The sequence below is a fragment of the Malaclemys terrapin genome, chromosome 6 (genome assembly GCF_027887155.1).
Source record: "Malaclemys terrapin pileata isolate rMalTer1 chromosome 6, rMalTer1.hap1, whole genome shotgun sequence".
Classification (NCBI taxonomy): Eukaryota; Metazoa; Chordata; order Testudines; family Emydidae; genus Malaclemys; species Malaclemys terrapin.
In genome coordinates this window covers 128,313,550-128,329,267 of record NC_071510.1, presented here as the reverse complement: position 1 = coordinate 128,329,267, position 15,718 = coordinate 128,313,550, and the positions used below count along the sequence as shown (strand labels likewise).

The 15,718-nt window shown below is 42.2% G+C and overlaps 1 protein-coding gene across 3 annotated transcripts in view; it reads left to right on the top strand.

Annotated features, from left to right (window-relative positions):
* Window positions 1-15,718, top strand: part of KIAA1328 (KIAA1328 ortholog) — a 252,969-nt gene that overhangs the window by 191,011 nt on the left and 46,240 nt on the right. For all 3 annotated transcript variants that reach the window (XM_054032608.1, XM_054032606.1, XM_054032605.1), the window contains one exon: window positions 4,551-4,732. In XM_054032608.1, coding sequence (XP_053888583.1) covers window positions 4,551-4,732 — 182 coding nt within the window. The remainder of the gene's footprint in view (window positions 1-4,550; window positions 4,733-15,718) is intronic.

Genomic DNA, 15,718 nt, shown 5'->3' with positions numbered 1-15,718 from the left:
TTAATGATCAGCCATAATTAACTTGCAAATTTGAAATAATTAGAACAAATTAAAGGTATTTAACTTTGCCTCCCTAAAGAAAAATTTAAATTGCACCAAATGCAGCTTTAAATTATTCAAGTCTCAGAGGTCTGTGCTAGGGGTTTTTTTTTTTTTTTTTTTTTTACAATGCCTTTTCTATGATGAGAATACCAATCTGCTTTTTGTCAGAAAGCATCCTATCAAGTAATTGTTCTTTGTGTCTAATAAATGACAGCTATTCTTCTTTGTAAAAGTATTTCGGTCTCTGAAGGCTACATCAGCATTTCCATGGCATTTTAATTCAATAAAACAAAAGGTTAATGTTTTTTTTTTAACTTTTTAAGGAATGCAAATACTAGCAGTATTCAGTGGGTCCTGAATGACATTTAAAATTTGCCATTCAAGCTCAGCAGGGATATCACGATATGAGGCATAGCCAAAATGGAAACAAGTTCAGGGCGTGTTCCCTATTGTTCTTGGAGAGTTTAGGCATTCATAAGCTAGGAGGTGAGAAATGAGAGAAAGAGCCTCTTCCTTTTCTGGTAGAATTTGTTGGCTGCTCCGGCATTAGTCTGTGGGTTAGTAGTTACCTTAACCTCTTTTGCCATTCTTCTCAGTGGTCCTGTTTCAGGTAGTAATGATAAAGCTCACTGAAGATGACCATGTCCTGTACAAAGTCATATTAATCAAGCTACACTTGAATGTATTGATGTATCATATAAACTGGAAATAGATAAGGACCCATTAGGTCAGTTAGTCAGTCTCCCTGCCAGTGCAGGATTGTTCCCGTTGGTATATTTTCTAGTTTGAAATTTCCTAAGGTATGGGGCTTTCATCACTTCCTTTGGCAGATCATGCCACTGCCTCATGGAACTCTGTCACAGGTTAGTTCTTCCGAACATCCTCTTTGTTTCATTTCAGTACATTGCTCCTTATTAGTATTATCTTGTACCACTCTTCCCCTTCCTCCTTGGTGGTTACATCCTTTCAAATAGATGTTCAGTGTGTCCCTTTTTAGGGTCTGATTCTGCAGTCCTTACTCAAGCAAAACTTTAAAGACTAAAGGAATTCCTTTAAAGACTGAAGGAATAAACCCCAATTCATTGTTTAGCCAAGCTATTATATAAGCATTTTATTGTTTCTTTGTATTAACCTTTTCAACCTCCTAATCCTTTTTGTTTCTCTTCTCTGAATTCCCTCTGGCAGTGTTACCCAAACCCAACTCGGTATTCTAGGTATGTAAAGAGTATCTCACTGTGCCAGCAAAGTAACCTTCTCCCAGTCATTTACAACTCAAGGGGTAACTGTCTTCAGAAAAGATTTGTAGGTTCTAATTACATGTATTTAAAAAACCCAGAAAACATCCAAATAATGGCTGCCACCTTAAATATCTTTAAATGCTCTTAATCATGCAGAAGCACGAGGGGAAAATATCTCTATAATCCTGTATTTTTGTAAAGACCTTTTTAACCAGTGAGTCTTTCAGGCCCTTTCATCAGTAGTTAGGGTTCTAATCCACCCCTTTCTACACTGTACATTGCAGGAATTAGTAGATTAATTTCATGTAATTCGAATAAGATACTAATTTAGTCTGCCATACATTTTAATAGCCACTGTGCAACATTATTAGCGGTCATGTAGTTAGAAGCCCTAAAGTAAATGGAGGTTATTCAGAGAAGTTTTAGCCAACACTTCAGCTAGTGATTATAGGTCATGAGCCATTACATAACGTTCTGCATTAATAATACAGGAGTAGAACTAATTGTCCAACAGACACAGAGGGCCCCATTAAACAATGACTGGTACAGCACATTGATTTTGAGACTTTTAATTTAGATATCATTTTCTGATGGAAACATCAGAGATCCATCCACCTTTTTTCCTCGTGTACACTATATTCAGTAGCATAATCTTTTACATGCAAATATTGTTCAAATTCATTTTGCATATTTCATAGAAACTGTGCCCCAAACTATTGAAGTATACATTCTTTGGGGTGTCTGTGTAAAACGGCACGTATATACTCGATAGATCTTCTGTGTGTGTTTATTCTATTGACTTAATCATAAGATTTTCCCGGTTTTTTTTTTTTTTTTTTACATCTGCGAGCACTGCAGAGGTATGAGGAGATGCGCTGAATTCTATTCCTTCATATGCATCATATTCCAAATTGATTACTTTGTGTCAATCACAGGTCTAATCAGCTACACCTGGTGGGCATCCCCATCACAGGCTATAGGCTTTTCACTGAGGGCAGAAGTTGGAAATGATTGGGTGGCAGAGGAGAATTGGTTCTTCAGGGGGCTATCGAGAAAGGACCTTCAATAGGCAAGGCAAAAGGTGAAAGCATGCATACTAATTTCACCAAGGGGAATGGTGCAGAGGTGGTTACATTTCTTATGATATTCCCATTTCTGTAGTATCTGTTCAAAGCATATTTGCCCACACACAGGTCGTATGGCAGAGGTTCTGATGCACTTGCGCAGTGTGTACCACCTCTTAATAATGGAGAGGTGATCTCCTGGACATCTCCTTTCCCATGTTTCCTTTCGTAATTGCATGTGTCTGTGGCAACTACAGTAATACTTGCTCCATGAACCCCAATGCCAACTTTTCCTCCCTAGCTCAAACCATGCATTTCTGTTTCTCCAGCTCCACCCCATGTAACTCAGCCCTGCAGAGCTAATGAGGTTCCTGGAGCTCCCAGTCACTGGCTCCTTCAGTCAGAACTCTCTTCTCTCAGCCATTGCTCAACAACCTCCACAGACTTTTCATCCCCTACTCTCCATGCTTCATCCCTTCTATTGCCAAGAGCCCTGACTTTACCAAGACACCTGCACCTTCTACTTCAAACACTCCACATCTTTTCTTCCTGGCCCCAGCTTCCCTCCTGTTCCCAGACTTGTTCCCCTGACATGTGGTTTGCTTCCCAGCTCCCTTATAGAATCATAGGACTGGAAGGGACCTCGAGAGGTCATCTAGTCCAGTTCCCTGCACTCATGGCAGGACTTAAGTATTATCTAGACCACCCCTGACACGTGTTTGTCTACCCAGCTGTTAAAAATCTCCAAGGATAGAGATTACACAACCTCCCTAGGCAATTTATTCCAGTGCTTAACCACCCTGACAGTTAGGAAGTTTTTTCTAGTGTCCAACCTAAACCTCCCTTCCTGCAATTTAAGCCCATTGCTTCTTGTTCTAGCCTCAGAGGTTAAGAAGAACAGTTTTTCTCCCTCCTCCTTGCAACAACCTTTTATGTACTTGAAAACTGTTATCAGGTCCCCTCTGTCTTCTCTTTTCCAGACTAAACAAACCTAATTTTTTTCAATCTTCTCTCATAGGTCATTTTTTCTAGACTTTAATAATTTTTGTTGTTCTTCTCTGGTCTTTCTCCCATTTGTCCACATCTTTCCTGAAATGTGGCGCCCAGAACTGGAGACAGTACTCCAGTTGAGACCTAATCAGCACGGAGTAGAGCTGAAGAATTATTTCTCGTGTCTTGCTTACAACACTCCTGCTAATACATCCCAGAATGATGTTCGCTTTTTTTTGCAACAGTGTTACATTGTTGACTCATATTTAGCTTGTGGTCCACTATGCCACCCAGATCCCTTTCCGCAGTACGCCTTCCTAGGCAGTCATTTCCCATTTTGTATGTGTGCAATTGACTATTCCTTCCTAAGTGGAGTACTTTGCATTTGTCCTTATTGAATTTCATTCTATTTACTTTAGAGTATTTCTTCAGTTTGTCCAGATCATTTTGAATTATAATCCTATCCTCCAAAGCACTTGCAACCCCTGCCAGTTTAGTATTGTCTGCAAACTTTATAAGTGTACTCTGTATGCCATTATTTAAATCATTGATGACGATTTAGATAATGGCATAGAACACTTGCAATTCGATCATAAGTCTCAGGATGTTTGGTATTTTCCTTAAAGACCTAGCTCCTGGAGTCAAGTGATTACATGAGAATCTCAGTTTTTGTTAAAAAGAGTCTGTTTCCAGCCCACATGGCTGCAGAGAAAAGCATTTACCCTGACACTTAAGAAGAGCTGTGTGTAAATTTGAAAGCTTGTCTCTTTCACTAGCAGAAGTTGGTCCAATAAAAGATATTGCCTCACCAACCTTGTCTCTCTCATAGAAACACCTGTAAATAATCCATTTAGCTATAAGCAGGGAGATAAATCTCATGTAAGTTTCTGAGTCAGATATGTGCATTTACACACCTTAAAACATTCTTTGCTAAAAATGTGGATGTGCACTCTTAAATTACAATGAAAATGTCACTGAAGTGCATGTTCTGAAATGTTTTGTGTTGTTGAGAGCCTGGGAATTCCCTGGAGTTTCCCATTTAAAGTAACTTGCTAACACTTTGATCCCTACCCAGCATGCTCGGGCATTAAAATGCTGGAGAAAATAAACGAAGCCACAGCACAACTAGAATATTGCTGCTTCAAGACAAACTGCACAAACAGTGCAGTGAGGATGTGCAACATGTTAACAGCTCGTGACCTTTCACCCCTTCCAGCTTTCCAGTGTCTAAGTATGAAGATTGCCTTCCCAAAACACCGGCACTAGGCAAAGCGTCCAAAACACCAGGGAGCAGTGGCGGGAGCAGCTTGGGAAGGAGAACAGTTGGCTTTAGTGCAAACGTGGAAGAAGGAGCCATGTGGATGCATGGAAAGAAGGAAACCAGCAGGTCTAGAAGAGGTAAGATGAAGCATATGCTGTCTTGTAATGTGAGTTTGCGTATGACATTTAGTAATTATAGGCATGTATTCATGTGTGGTTCAGTTAGATCCCAAGGAAGAGGGAGAGCATTATAAATTGCTTAAAACAACCAAAATGTAGCTATAATAAATATAACAGAAGATGTAGAAAGCCCAGCAAACAGCAAGCGATTTTGTTGGAGTTCCTAACATGGGACACAAAAAAAACCCCAGTCCTTTATTCCCAGAAAGAATTACTTCAGCAATTTTTTGCTTTTCCAGCAAACAGAGAATAAGCTTGATGGGGTTTGCTTTTTGTGATGTAATCTTCACATTCTCTTCCTCCCCGAGTAATGGCTAGCACCATCACAACCTGATATTTTGCCACACAAGGATGTTTTTGCAACTAGAATCTATCCTGCTCTTCGCTTAGCATCTCCACTTACGATGTGGCGAAAGCTGTCTTTCTTGGCAAGGGGAGGGGGAAAATAGAAGCAGTTTGGCGGTTTCACTGCAGAGCCTAACACAACCTTTCATTCAATTATGAACTGGCTTTTTTTTTTTTTTTTTTTTTTTTTTTTTTTTTTTTGAACTTGTCAACCAGTTTGTGTCAGCATAAAAAAATATATATATATATATATATATATATATATATATATATATATAAAGGCAAAATGAGAAAAAATATGGTGCGGTTCTCAAAGGAACAAATAGCTTGTATTATTGGTTAAGACCGTACCAACATTAAAAAGTAGACCCTGTGCAGAAACTTTTGAAAGGGTATCATCAGACTGGACCCAAACAGTGGCTGAGGTTAATCTCTTCCAAGGCACAGCTACAAAAGTTGGAAGCCTGTAAAGGGCTTGTGTCCAAAAAAATCAATTTCTAATTTGAAACAAAATCATTTTTGACTAACCGGGGTTCAGGACCCATTACTTCTGCTGTATAGTCGGCTGACATTTCAGCACTTTCTGTTGTGCACAATGAATCCTAATAGTCATTTTATAACATCACTACACCAATCAATTTAAGCAAGAGAAAGCCGTAAAAATTTCTGCAAAGTTTCAGGAGCAATTTTCACTGATGGTTTTCCTTTTTATTTATTTTTAACCATCATTCTTTCTTTTCTTTTGTTCTAGAAGTACCGCAGTAGTGAAATTGAGATTTTTCACATTATTTGGAGGATTTCTTTTCTGTGATAAGGGTATTCCCAGGAATTATCTTCCTATCCACATACATCTTCCTCCAAAAAATCCTGGTTTCTCCCCTCATCCCTCTCATTCTGCTTCAATTAGGAAAATTACATGCTGTCTCTGTTGGCCTGGCAGTTGAAGAAGTTATCTGCCCCCACACAGCCCTTTTGAGGAAACGTCTCATGGGGATGCTGGAACCTGGGACATGGAGATGCATGGCAAAGTTTGACGTACTGCTTTGGCGTTTTTTGTGGCACCAGAAAAAGTTAAGAAAAGAGCTTTCAGGCTGTAGAACGGCCTTGTGTCTATTTACTGGGTTGGATAGCTTGTTTATCACAAGGCAAATTACCTAGCACTAATCACTGAAGTTGAAGTCTTCTGTTTTTAGTACCTTTTTAATTGGCATCCCTCTATTACATGTTTGGGCTCCTTTAACGCACACGCACTTAAGCTCCATTTTCTAGTTACATCCATGTATGGAATCTGCAAGGTTCTTGTCTCTGTTCTAGTTGCCTGCTTCCTATCTCCCTCCATGCTCCACTAGTTCATGCCAGCTGTAACTGAACTGGTCCAGGGGCACACACTGACTTCCTTTGCTTCAGATTTTAGTCTTTCATTAGGGACAGATAACATATTTCTAAGCGAAAATAAAACCAAGGATATAGATATTTCTTCCAGACATAGTACCCTATTGGAATATGGGATTTGCCCTGCGGGCTCAGACCTTCAATCCATCAAGTCTGGAATCTTTCCTGGGCAGTGGCCAGTACCTTATGCTTCAATGGAAGGCAAACTCTTGATCTCCTGCCACAGTGCACTTACCTAGCTGAACAGTGCTCCCTAGGGATGGGGAAGGAAAACAATCAGATGACATCCTGAGGCATGAGATTTGATTGTGCTTAGAACTACATATTTGTGTGTGGTGTTATTGGCCAGGCTTGGTTAGTGTACACAGAACCACATTCATGTGGCAGCTTTTTAACTGGTAAATTTTAAAACTTGTATTAATGTTCTCCCCCCTTTTGTCTGTGTGAACTGTAAATTCTTTGGGAGAGGGACTGTCTTTCTGGTACATCACTAGCACAGTGGAGTTTCAATCCTGGCTGGGGCTTCTGGGCTCTGTTGTAATACAAATAATTAGTAGTAATGATCCCCATGCACGTGTCCTTCACACCTGGGTCCACAGAATATATCTGGAGACCCTGCACATCATCCTGATAGTGTTTCCACTCCCACATATAACTGTTGCATCAATTTCCAGAGCAGTCTTAGGGCAGATCTACACTAGAAGCGCTACATCGGCACAGCCTGCACCGTGTCTGATGAAGACATTGTATGCTGACGGGAGAGCACTCTCCTGTCGGCATAATTACTCCACCTCCACAAGAGGCGGAAGCTGTGTCGGCAGGAGAGCGTATCCAGCTGACACAGTGCCGTGCGGACAGCGCTTAGGTCACCGTAACTTGTGTTGCTCAGGGGATATCTTTTTCACACCCCTGAGTGACATAAGTTAGATCGACTGAAGCAGTAGTGTAGACGTGCCCCTAATCTTAGTCTTAGAATCAGAGAATTGTAGGACTGAAAGAGACCTCGAGAGGTCATCTAACTCAGTCTCCTGCACTCTAGACCATCCCTGACAGGTCTAACCTGCTCTTAAAAATCTCCAACAATGGAGATTCCACAACCTCCCTGGGCAATTTATTCCAGTGCTTAACCACTCTGACAGTTAGGAAGTTTTTCCTAATATCCAACAGTTTAAGCCCATTGCTTCTTGTCCTATTCTCAGAGATTAAGGAGAACAATTTACTCTCTCCTCCTTGTAACAATCTTTTATGTACTTGAAAACTGGTATCAGGGCCCCTCTCAGTCTTCTCTTCTCCAGACTATACAGACCCATTTTTTTCAATCTTCCCTCATAGGTCATGTTTTCTAAACCTTAAATCATTTTTGTTGCTCTTCTCTGGACTTCCTCCAATTAGTCCACATCTTTCCTGAAATATAGTGCCCAGAACTGGACACAATACTCCAGTTGAGACCTAATCAGTGTGGAGTAGAGCGGAAGAATTACCTCTTGTGTCTTGTTTACAACACTCCTGCTAATACATCCCAGAACTATGTTTGCTTTTTTTTGCAACAGTATTACATTGCTGACTCATATTGAGCTTGTGATCCACTATGACCCCCAGATCCCTTTCCTAGGCAGTCATTTCCCATTTTGTATGTGTGCAACTGATTTGTTCCTTCCTAAGTGGAGTACTTTGCATTTGTCCGTATTGAATTTCCTCCTATTTACTTCAGACCATTTCTCCAGTTTGTCCAGATCATTTTGAATTTTAATGCTATCCTCCAAACCCCTCCCAGGTTGGTATTGTCTGCAAACTTTATAAGTGTACTATCTCAACCATTGATGAAGATACTGAACAGAACTGGACCAAGAACTGATCCCTGCAGGACCCCACTTGATATGCCCTTCCACCTTGACTGAACCACTGATAACTACTCTTTTCATTGCTAAATTCCTCAGACTTTTGTTTGAGTGAGGCTGAAATGAGTAACTAGTGAACCCAAGCAAACTGCTTCGTTTGGTGCCTGTTGAAAAGGCCCCTTCTCTTTTTTTCTCTGTCAATGGCAAAACCTCAGGGTGTATTCAGATTGTTTCCCCTCTGAAAATCTAGCTTCTGCAAGACCATTTCAGAATGACCTTACTACTCTCATTAACCATTAATATTATAAACTGTATTGAGTTTGGAGGCCTCAGCTAAAGTGGAGAGTAACCTTTCTAAATTACCCAGCTTCCCTTCTCCCTGTGATGGCATGGCTGCGTTTACTTGGTTGCATTACCGAGTCTTAGGTTCTTCCATAACTCTCGGGAAAAGTTACATTTGTGCTATTGAGTGAACTGGCTCTGCTTGTACAGTTGCTGACATTACTTCCTTGTTGATTTTCTCTTGTATACAGTGAGTTCTGTTGATGTTTCTTAATTTTTCCTTCAGTATTTTGATACAATACGTGTTTCTGTGCCTTTTAGCAGAACCTTTTTTAGCTCTAGCAGCAAGAATATTGCTAGACTTCAAACAGACAAGGCAATCCTCCAGTTCTGTGTCTTTGCAACAGTAAATAGTGTATGTTGGTGTCACCAGCAGCTATGTCAGTATATACTAAAATCCAACAGCTTGTCTAGTTAAGAGGCATTGGACTGCAGAAATGACTCTTCTGAATATTCTTGCCTTTAGGCCAGAAAACAAAGCCGTCCATTAGGTTCTCCTCTGTTATGCTGGCCACCTCACTTATCTAACCCTCTTTTAAGTCTTTCTTTTTGCCTTTTTCCTAGGTATATAGATCTCTCTGTGTCTAGAGAAAGGAAACAACCTGTGGTATGTCACTGTAGTGAATCTGGCTTTCATGTAATGTTGTGTGGCATGTTCAGCCCTTTCCCTTCTGTATAAGAATGGTAAAAACTAGAGATGGGGAAAAGTCCATGTAGGGCATCTAGTCCATACTTTCAGCCAGGGGCAAATTGTTCCCTACTGTGTGTTTTCCAGTGGTTTTTCAAACTTAGCTTTTTAGGGATTCGGGAGTTGAAAGTTTCATTTCACCTAAGGGAAGGCTAATACATTAATTAGTTAATATTTGCAAAGCATTTTGAAGATGTAAAGTGTTATATAAATGTGAACTATTATGAATATTCTTAAGGATTTATTTCCTGAATATCAGCTTAAATTTCCCATTGCTCACTTTCATTCCATTACTTCTTGGATCACCCTGAGGGTTTTCTCTTCATTCTAAGTATTTCCACGTCCAAAATCTTGTGGACTATCATATTCAGCCTATGTTAGTTGTTATTTGATCAAGCTGAATATATTTACTTACATTAATCTTTCTTCATAAATGAGTCCTTCCAGGCCCTTAACCATTTGCTAATATCATTCTGATACTTTAGTTACTCAAAACTGGATATACTGTTCTATGTGCAGTTACACCAGTACCTTTTAAAGGACAGCTGTAACTTGTGCATGTGTGGCCCTGAACTATATTGGTTCTTTTGGGCTGCAAGTCAGCTTGCAAGCTTATGTCTAGTTTACTGTCTGCTATTGTTCCTTAGGTCTACGTACCTTCGTCCCACTGACTATCTGTTTTTTAATTATCCCCCCCCTCCCATATATTAGCTTTCATTTTTCCAGGTTGAATATTTCCTTCCCATAACTATCACCTCTCTATTATTTCTCCATCCTTGAGGTATTTACGAACCTGCAATTGTAATTAAAGTGTAGTCTTTCAGGACCACCTCAGTTCTCCATGGCTCTTCATAAATAATTACCAGTAGTTTCAAAAGTTCATTAGGTAATTCCCTTTTGCCCTGGACTGTATGTACTTCAGATCCATGGATTTGTATGTATTAATTTTTTCTAAGACCTCCTTTTATCAGCCTTTTATCAACAAGTATTGTATGTTAACAAGGTCTTCATTAGTTTCTAGTTTTCAATATGTCTTTTCTTTATTTTACCTACTAGAATGGATTTTAAAGTGTTCAGTAGCAACCATTTTAGAATCATCATTTTAATCTCTCCTCATTTATTAAGGGCTTACCTTCTTTCTAGAGATCCCTTTACCTCAATAGACCTGTGTTGCTTTTCTCCCGATATATTTATAATGTCCTTCTAGCTCACATTTATATTCATTTATTCGGGTTCTTCTTCGAGTACTTGCTCATGTCCATTCCATTGTAGGCGTGTGTGTTCGCCACATGCACGGGTGCCGGAAGTTTTTTCCCTCAGCGGTATCCATAGGAGACCAGCTCTGGTGCCCTCTGGAGTGGTGCGCGTATGCCGCAGTATAAGGGGTGCTGCCAGCTCCCCCCACCCTCGGCAAGCTTACTCCTCTCAACTGTGCCTAGTTGAGAACTTTCTGTATATAGTTGTTAGAAATTTGTTAGTTTTATAGTTACCTTAGTGTAGACTTAGTGTTAGTTAGTCCCGAGTGGGACTTAGCCTGAGTGGGGCATGCCCCGTCCCTAGGCTTCAAACTTTGGCTGTTGCAAGAAACCCATGTGGGTCAGTGATCCCCATAGAAGCTGTTTGAAGTGCTTAGGGGAAACCCACAGTGACAAGTGTCGCATTTGCAAGAGATTCAGACCTCCTAGCACCGCGGTCTCGGTGTGGAGCGTGCCGGCGGCACCGGCCTCAGACCGGCGCCAATTCCCACCCGCCACCCCAGAGAGCGGCAGAGGCACTCGGCACCTGGCAGTGCCGTCCACGCCAGAGGCCTTTCAGGCCACAAAGGACATTCTGTTCCTGCTAGTGCTGGCCACAGAGGTGCCCCGTCCCAGGGATAAACCTGCCTTGGGACCCTTCCAACAATCCCCATCAGTGTGCCACTGCTCCTTGCTGCAGGAGGGGCTCAGTCAGTGGTTGCCTGAGCAGCGCCAGCTGCCCCCGGACGCGGGTCGGCTTTCCTGCCAGAGTTCCTGGCGTCAGTCCCCGGACTCCAGGCAGTGTTCTACGGGCTCAAGGTGGTGATCGCCAGTGGGCTGGCACACACCCGCAGAGTCGCGGCACCAGTCCCCACAGCCTTGGTGCTGGGAGTGCGTGAGCCACTCTCCCAGCCGCTCTCCAGAGGGTCGAGACACCAGTCCCCAGAGCCCTGTCACCGGTCGCCCGCCCACCGGTCGCCCGCCCGCCTCCTGACTCGGACGCGAAGTCAGAGCAGGTTCCCCAGGATCAGCCAGCCTCCGCTCAGGGTCCCATGGCAGAAACAGCAGAGTTGGTAGGCCTGCCTGTACCTGCCTCCTCCTCATCTTCACCTGATGAGACAATAGCGGGGCCCTCTCACCCAGTTCCCCAGGACGATGCCAAGGCTCACCAGGAGCTCTTGAAGAGGGTCGTCGCAAACCTAGGGCTGGAAGCCAAGGAGCTGGTGGAGCCCTCGGACTTACTATTTGATGTACTGAGTGCGGCAGTCCCCGCCAAGGTGACATTGCCAGTGCACAAGGGAGTGGTGAAAATCACTAAGACCCTGTGGCAGACACCTTCCTCACTGCCCCCCATCTCCAAGCGGGCAGAGCAAAAATACTACATCCCCTCTAAGGGGTATGAGTATCTTTATACCCATCCTGCCGTAAGCTCACTGGTTGTATCAGCAGCCAATGAGCACGAAAGACAGGGCCAACCGGGATCGACACCTAACAACAAGGAGGCAAAGAGGCTCGATCTCTTTGGTAGAAAAATTTATTCTACATCCAGCCTCCAGCTGAATGTGGCCAGTCATAAGGCCTTGCTTGGCCACTGTGATTTTAATATCTGGCAGTCCATGGCCAAATTCTCAGACTCACTGCCAGGGGAACCCAGGAAAGAATTCCTGGCTATCCTCGATGAGGGCAAGGCGGTGGCTAGGACCCCTCTCCAAGCAGCCTCAGATGTAGCAGACTCTGTGGCCTGAACCATGGCCTCGGCCATTTTGATAAGGTGAGTGTCCTGGTTGCAGTCGTCGGGCCTTTTGACAGAGGTTCAACAGGACCTCCATCCAGGACCTCCCATTCGATGGCCTGGCACTGTTCTCCGAGCAAACAGATAGTAAATGGCCAGGCCTGAAAGACTCTAGGGCTACTTTGCTCACTCTGGGCCTGTACATGCTGAGGCTGGCAGGGAAGCAGTTTAAACTGCAACAGACCCATAGGTTTGGGAGCCAACCTTGATCAGAGCCCTTCCGTAAGAAGTGCAAGGGCTATAAGCACCAGCAAGGCCACCAGCCAGCATCCTCTGCTCACTCGAGCTCCACCCGTAACCAACCGAGTGGGAAGCATTTTGAGGGTGCGCTCGAGGGCGACCTTCTAGCCTGTGTCCTGGATCCCGCTCTCCTGTTATTTTCCATCTGCCTGTCCCTCTTCCTCCCTGCCTGGGCCTCTACCGGTGGGTCCTCAGCATAGTATCAGGAGGATATACCCTCCAGTTTATTTCTATCACCCCTCTCCCCATCCCTCTTCAGGGACCGTTCTTGCGAGCATTTGCTGCAAGCCACTCGTTGAACTCTGGGCCTGCTGATTAAAAGAACAAAAATCAACGTTAATCTCAGTCCAACGAATAGAGTTTATTGGGGCAGTACTCGACTCTACCCGATCCAGAATATTTCTACCAGAGGCCAGGTTCAGGGCAATGTCACATCTAATTGCCAGCGTCCGCTCATCCGCTCACCATGGCCCGGGTCTGTCTCAGACTATTGGGGTCCCAGGCATGTGGAATCCCCTGCTTCTCACCTAAGATGCCTGCTGGAACTAACAAGAACTGTACCGGGAAAGGATTGGGCCTAGACTAAGAAAGAGTCTAGTCTGTGAAAGAAGCTTATTGGAACATCTCCGAGGGTGAGATTTACCTGTATTCAGTTTCTTAATGTATTAGGCTTAGACTTGCGTGTTTATTTTACTTGGTGACTTACTTTTTTCTGCCTGTTATTACTTGGAACCACTTAAATCCTACTTTTTATTCTTAATAAAATCAGTTTTGTGTATTATTGAATCCGGAGTAAGTGATTAATACGTGGGGGAGCAAACATCGATGCATATCTCTCTATCAGAGTTATAGAGGGCAGACAATTTATGAGTTTACCCTGTATAAGCTTTATACAGAGTAAAAGGGATTTATTTGGGGTTTGGATCCCATTGGGAACTGGGTGTCTGGGTGATGGAGACAGGAGCACTTGCTAAGCTGTTTTCAATTAAGTCTGCAGCTTTGGGGGCATGATCCAGACCCTGGGTCTGTGTTGCACCAGGCTTGCAATATCTGGCTTAACAAGGCAGGGTTCTGGAGGTCCAAACTGGCTGAGAAAATGAGCTCAGAGGTAGTCTCAGCACATCAGGTAACAGTCCCAAGGGGGGTCTCTGTGACCAAACCCATCACACTTACGATCGGAAGGAATCTCAACTGGCCATCTGGACCAATCTGAACTTTGGACTCTGGCATAGTATGTTTGGGGTGTGAATGTGGAGTGAGTAAGGTTTGTTTTGTAATCAAAAAAGAGCATTTACACTAGAGTATTATATACCAACACTGTGTCCGGTATCTGCCTGCTCCCCATCCCGTAGGGAGACCTCTATTGCGGGTCTAACATGTGGTGGAGAATGCAGAAAGGGGAGAGAGATTAAGGAGTGCCGGATTTCAAGACGGGGTCTTACAGTGTTGGGAAAGTCCGTATTTAAGACTAATAAGGGTAACTCCTTATTTGTAAAATTTGTAAAAAAAAAAAAAAAAAAAAAAAATGTATATATATAAGAAAAGAAAAGGCATGAAACAAAACCGTGTGGTGGTGTTATAATAATGTTTAAGAAGAGAAGTCAAGGGGTGAAAGAGGCACCCCAATGGACTAAAGTTAAAGCCCCTTCTCTGTTAGAGAAGGAGATTATTGCATTTGGGACATGCCCTTGAATGGAAGGTGCAGTGGAACCGGATGTAATATTTGATATCTTAAAAAACACGTTTAAGAAATATGTACAGCTGTACAAGCCTAATGCCAGTAAAAAGCAAACGGCCGTAGCGTGGCTGTTGTGGCAAGCTGTAAAAAAGGCAATTGCATGTAGGGGGGAGGTCTGTGGAAAGTTACAAACATTATAAGAGAATTTTAAAACTTGCCAGGAAAATTTGGAGCGGGAAATGAGGCAGGCACAGATAATGCAAACTCAGTTAAAACAAATGGGAAAACAAATAAAAAATTTTAAAAAAAGAATGATGGATTGAAAAAAGATTAAAGCAGACAAAAATAAATTAGACCATCAAGTAATAAAAATGAAGCAGTTAATTCAAAATTTAACTAAGAAAAAGGAAGAAGAGATGGGAAGCATTTCTCACAGTTGATGCCAGAAAACTATAGCAGCATTAAAAAAGAAAGTAAAAATACAGAAGCTGTGTGTCCAAAAAAAATTAATAATTTTTTTTTAATTTGAATTCCAGTAATATTTGGTATGAAAAGGTTCTGCGAGGGGGTCAAGAGTAAAGGGAATTTGACCAACCTCGAGAAGGACTTTATACTAAGTTTAAAAAAAATAAATAAAAAACTGCCTGGGAAAGCCTAAGCCAGAAAAGCCTGTAAGCAGTAATAGAATGAAGATCAACCATTAAGAATGCAGCAGGGAAAATACAGTCCGAGCAAATATAGATAATTCCTGCGAGTTCGTCAGACTTACAATTGATGGTAAAGTCATTAGGCCCAGTAAATATAAAAAAAATTAGCTACATGGCTAGTACAATGGGCAGAGTTAGGAGGAACAGAAAATTTAAACATAAGTAAAATTTATAGGTTAATCAGGGCAGCTACCACTGGAGAGATTAGACAGGCAGTAGATCGAGCGAAAAATTCTTTGGACAGGCAGCCAGAAGCACACCAACTAATACCATGATTTATTATGCTGTTAGAAAAAGAGAGAGGTCAAAGACCCATAAAGGTGTTATCCAGTGCAGATTACATAAAGCCTGAAAATTCACCCAAAATTTACTTGTTAAGAAAAATAATATTAAAATTATTGGCTGAAAAAATACAACCGGTGACTAATCCCAGGGTGAAGGTCGCCAGACATGTCGCAGTTAATTCTCTGATGGCAGTTGATTTGAATCAGAGGGAATGAGGGATGAGAAGTTAACTGTTATGGATGCACTGGAGCACTGGATAGTATGCCAACAAATAATAGAAGGGGAAAGCCAGGTAAAAGAATTAAAACCCAAAGGACCTTTTATTAAAGCAATAACATATTCAAATGAGAGTGTTTATAAATCAGAATACCGTAAAAAAAAAAAAAAAAAGGCCATGGTAAA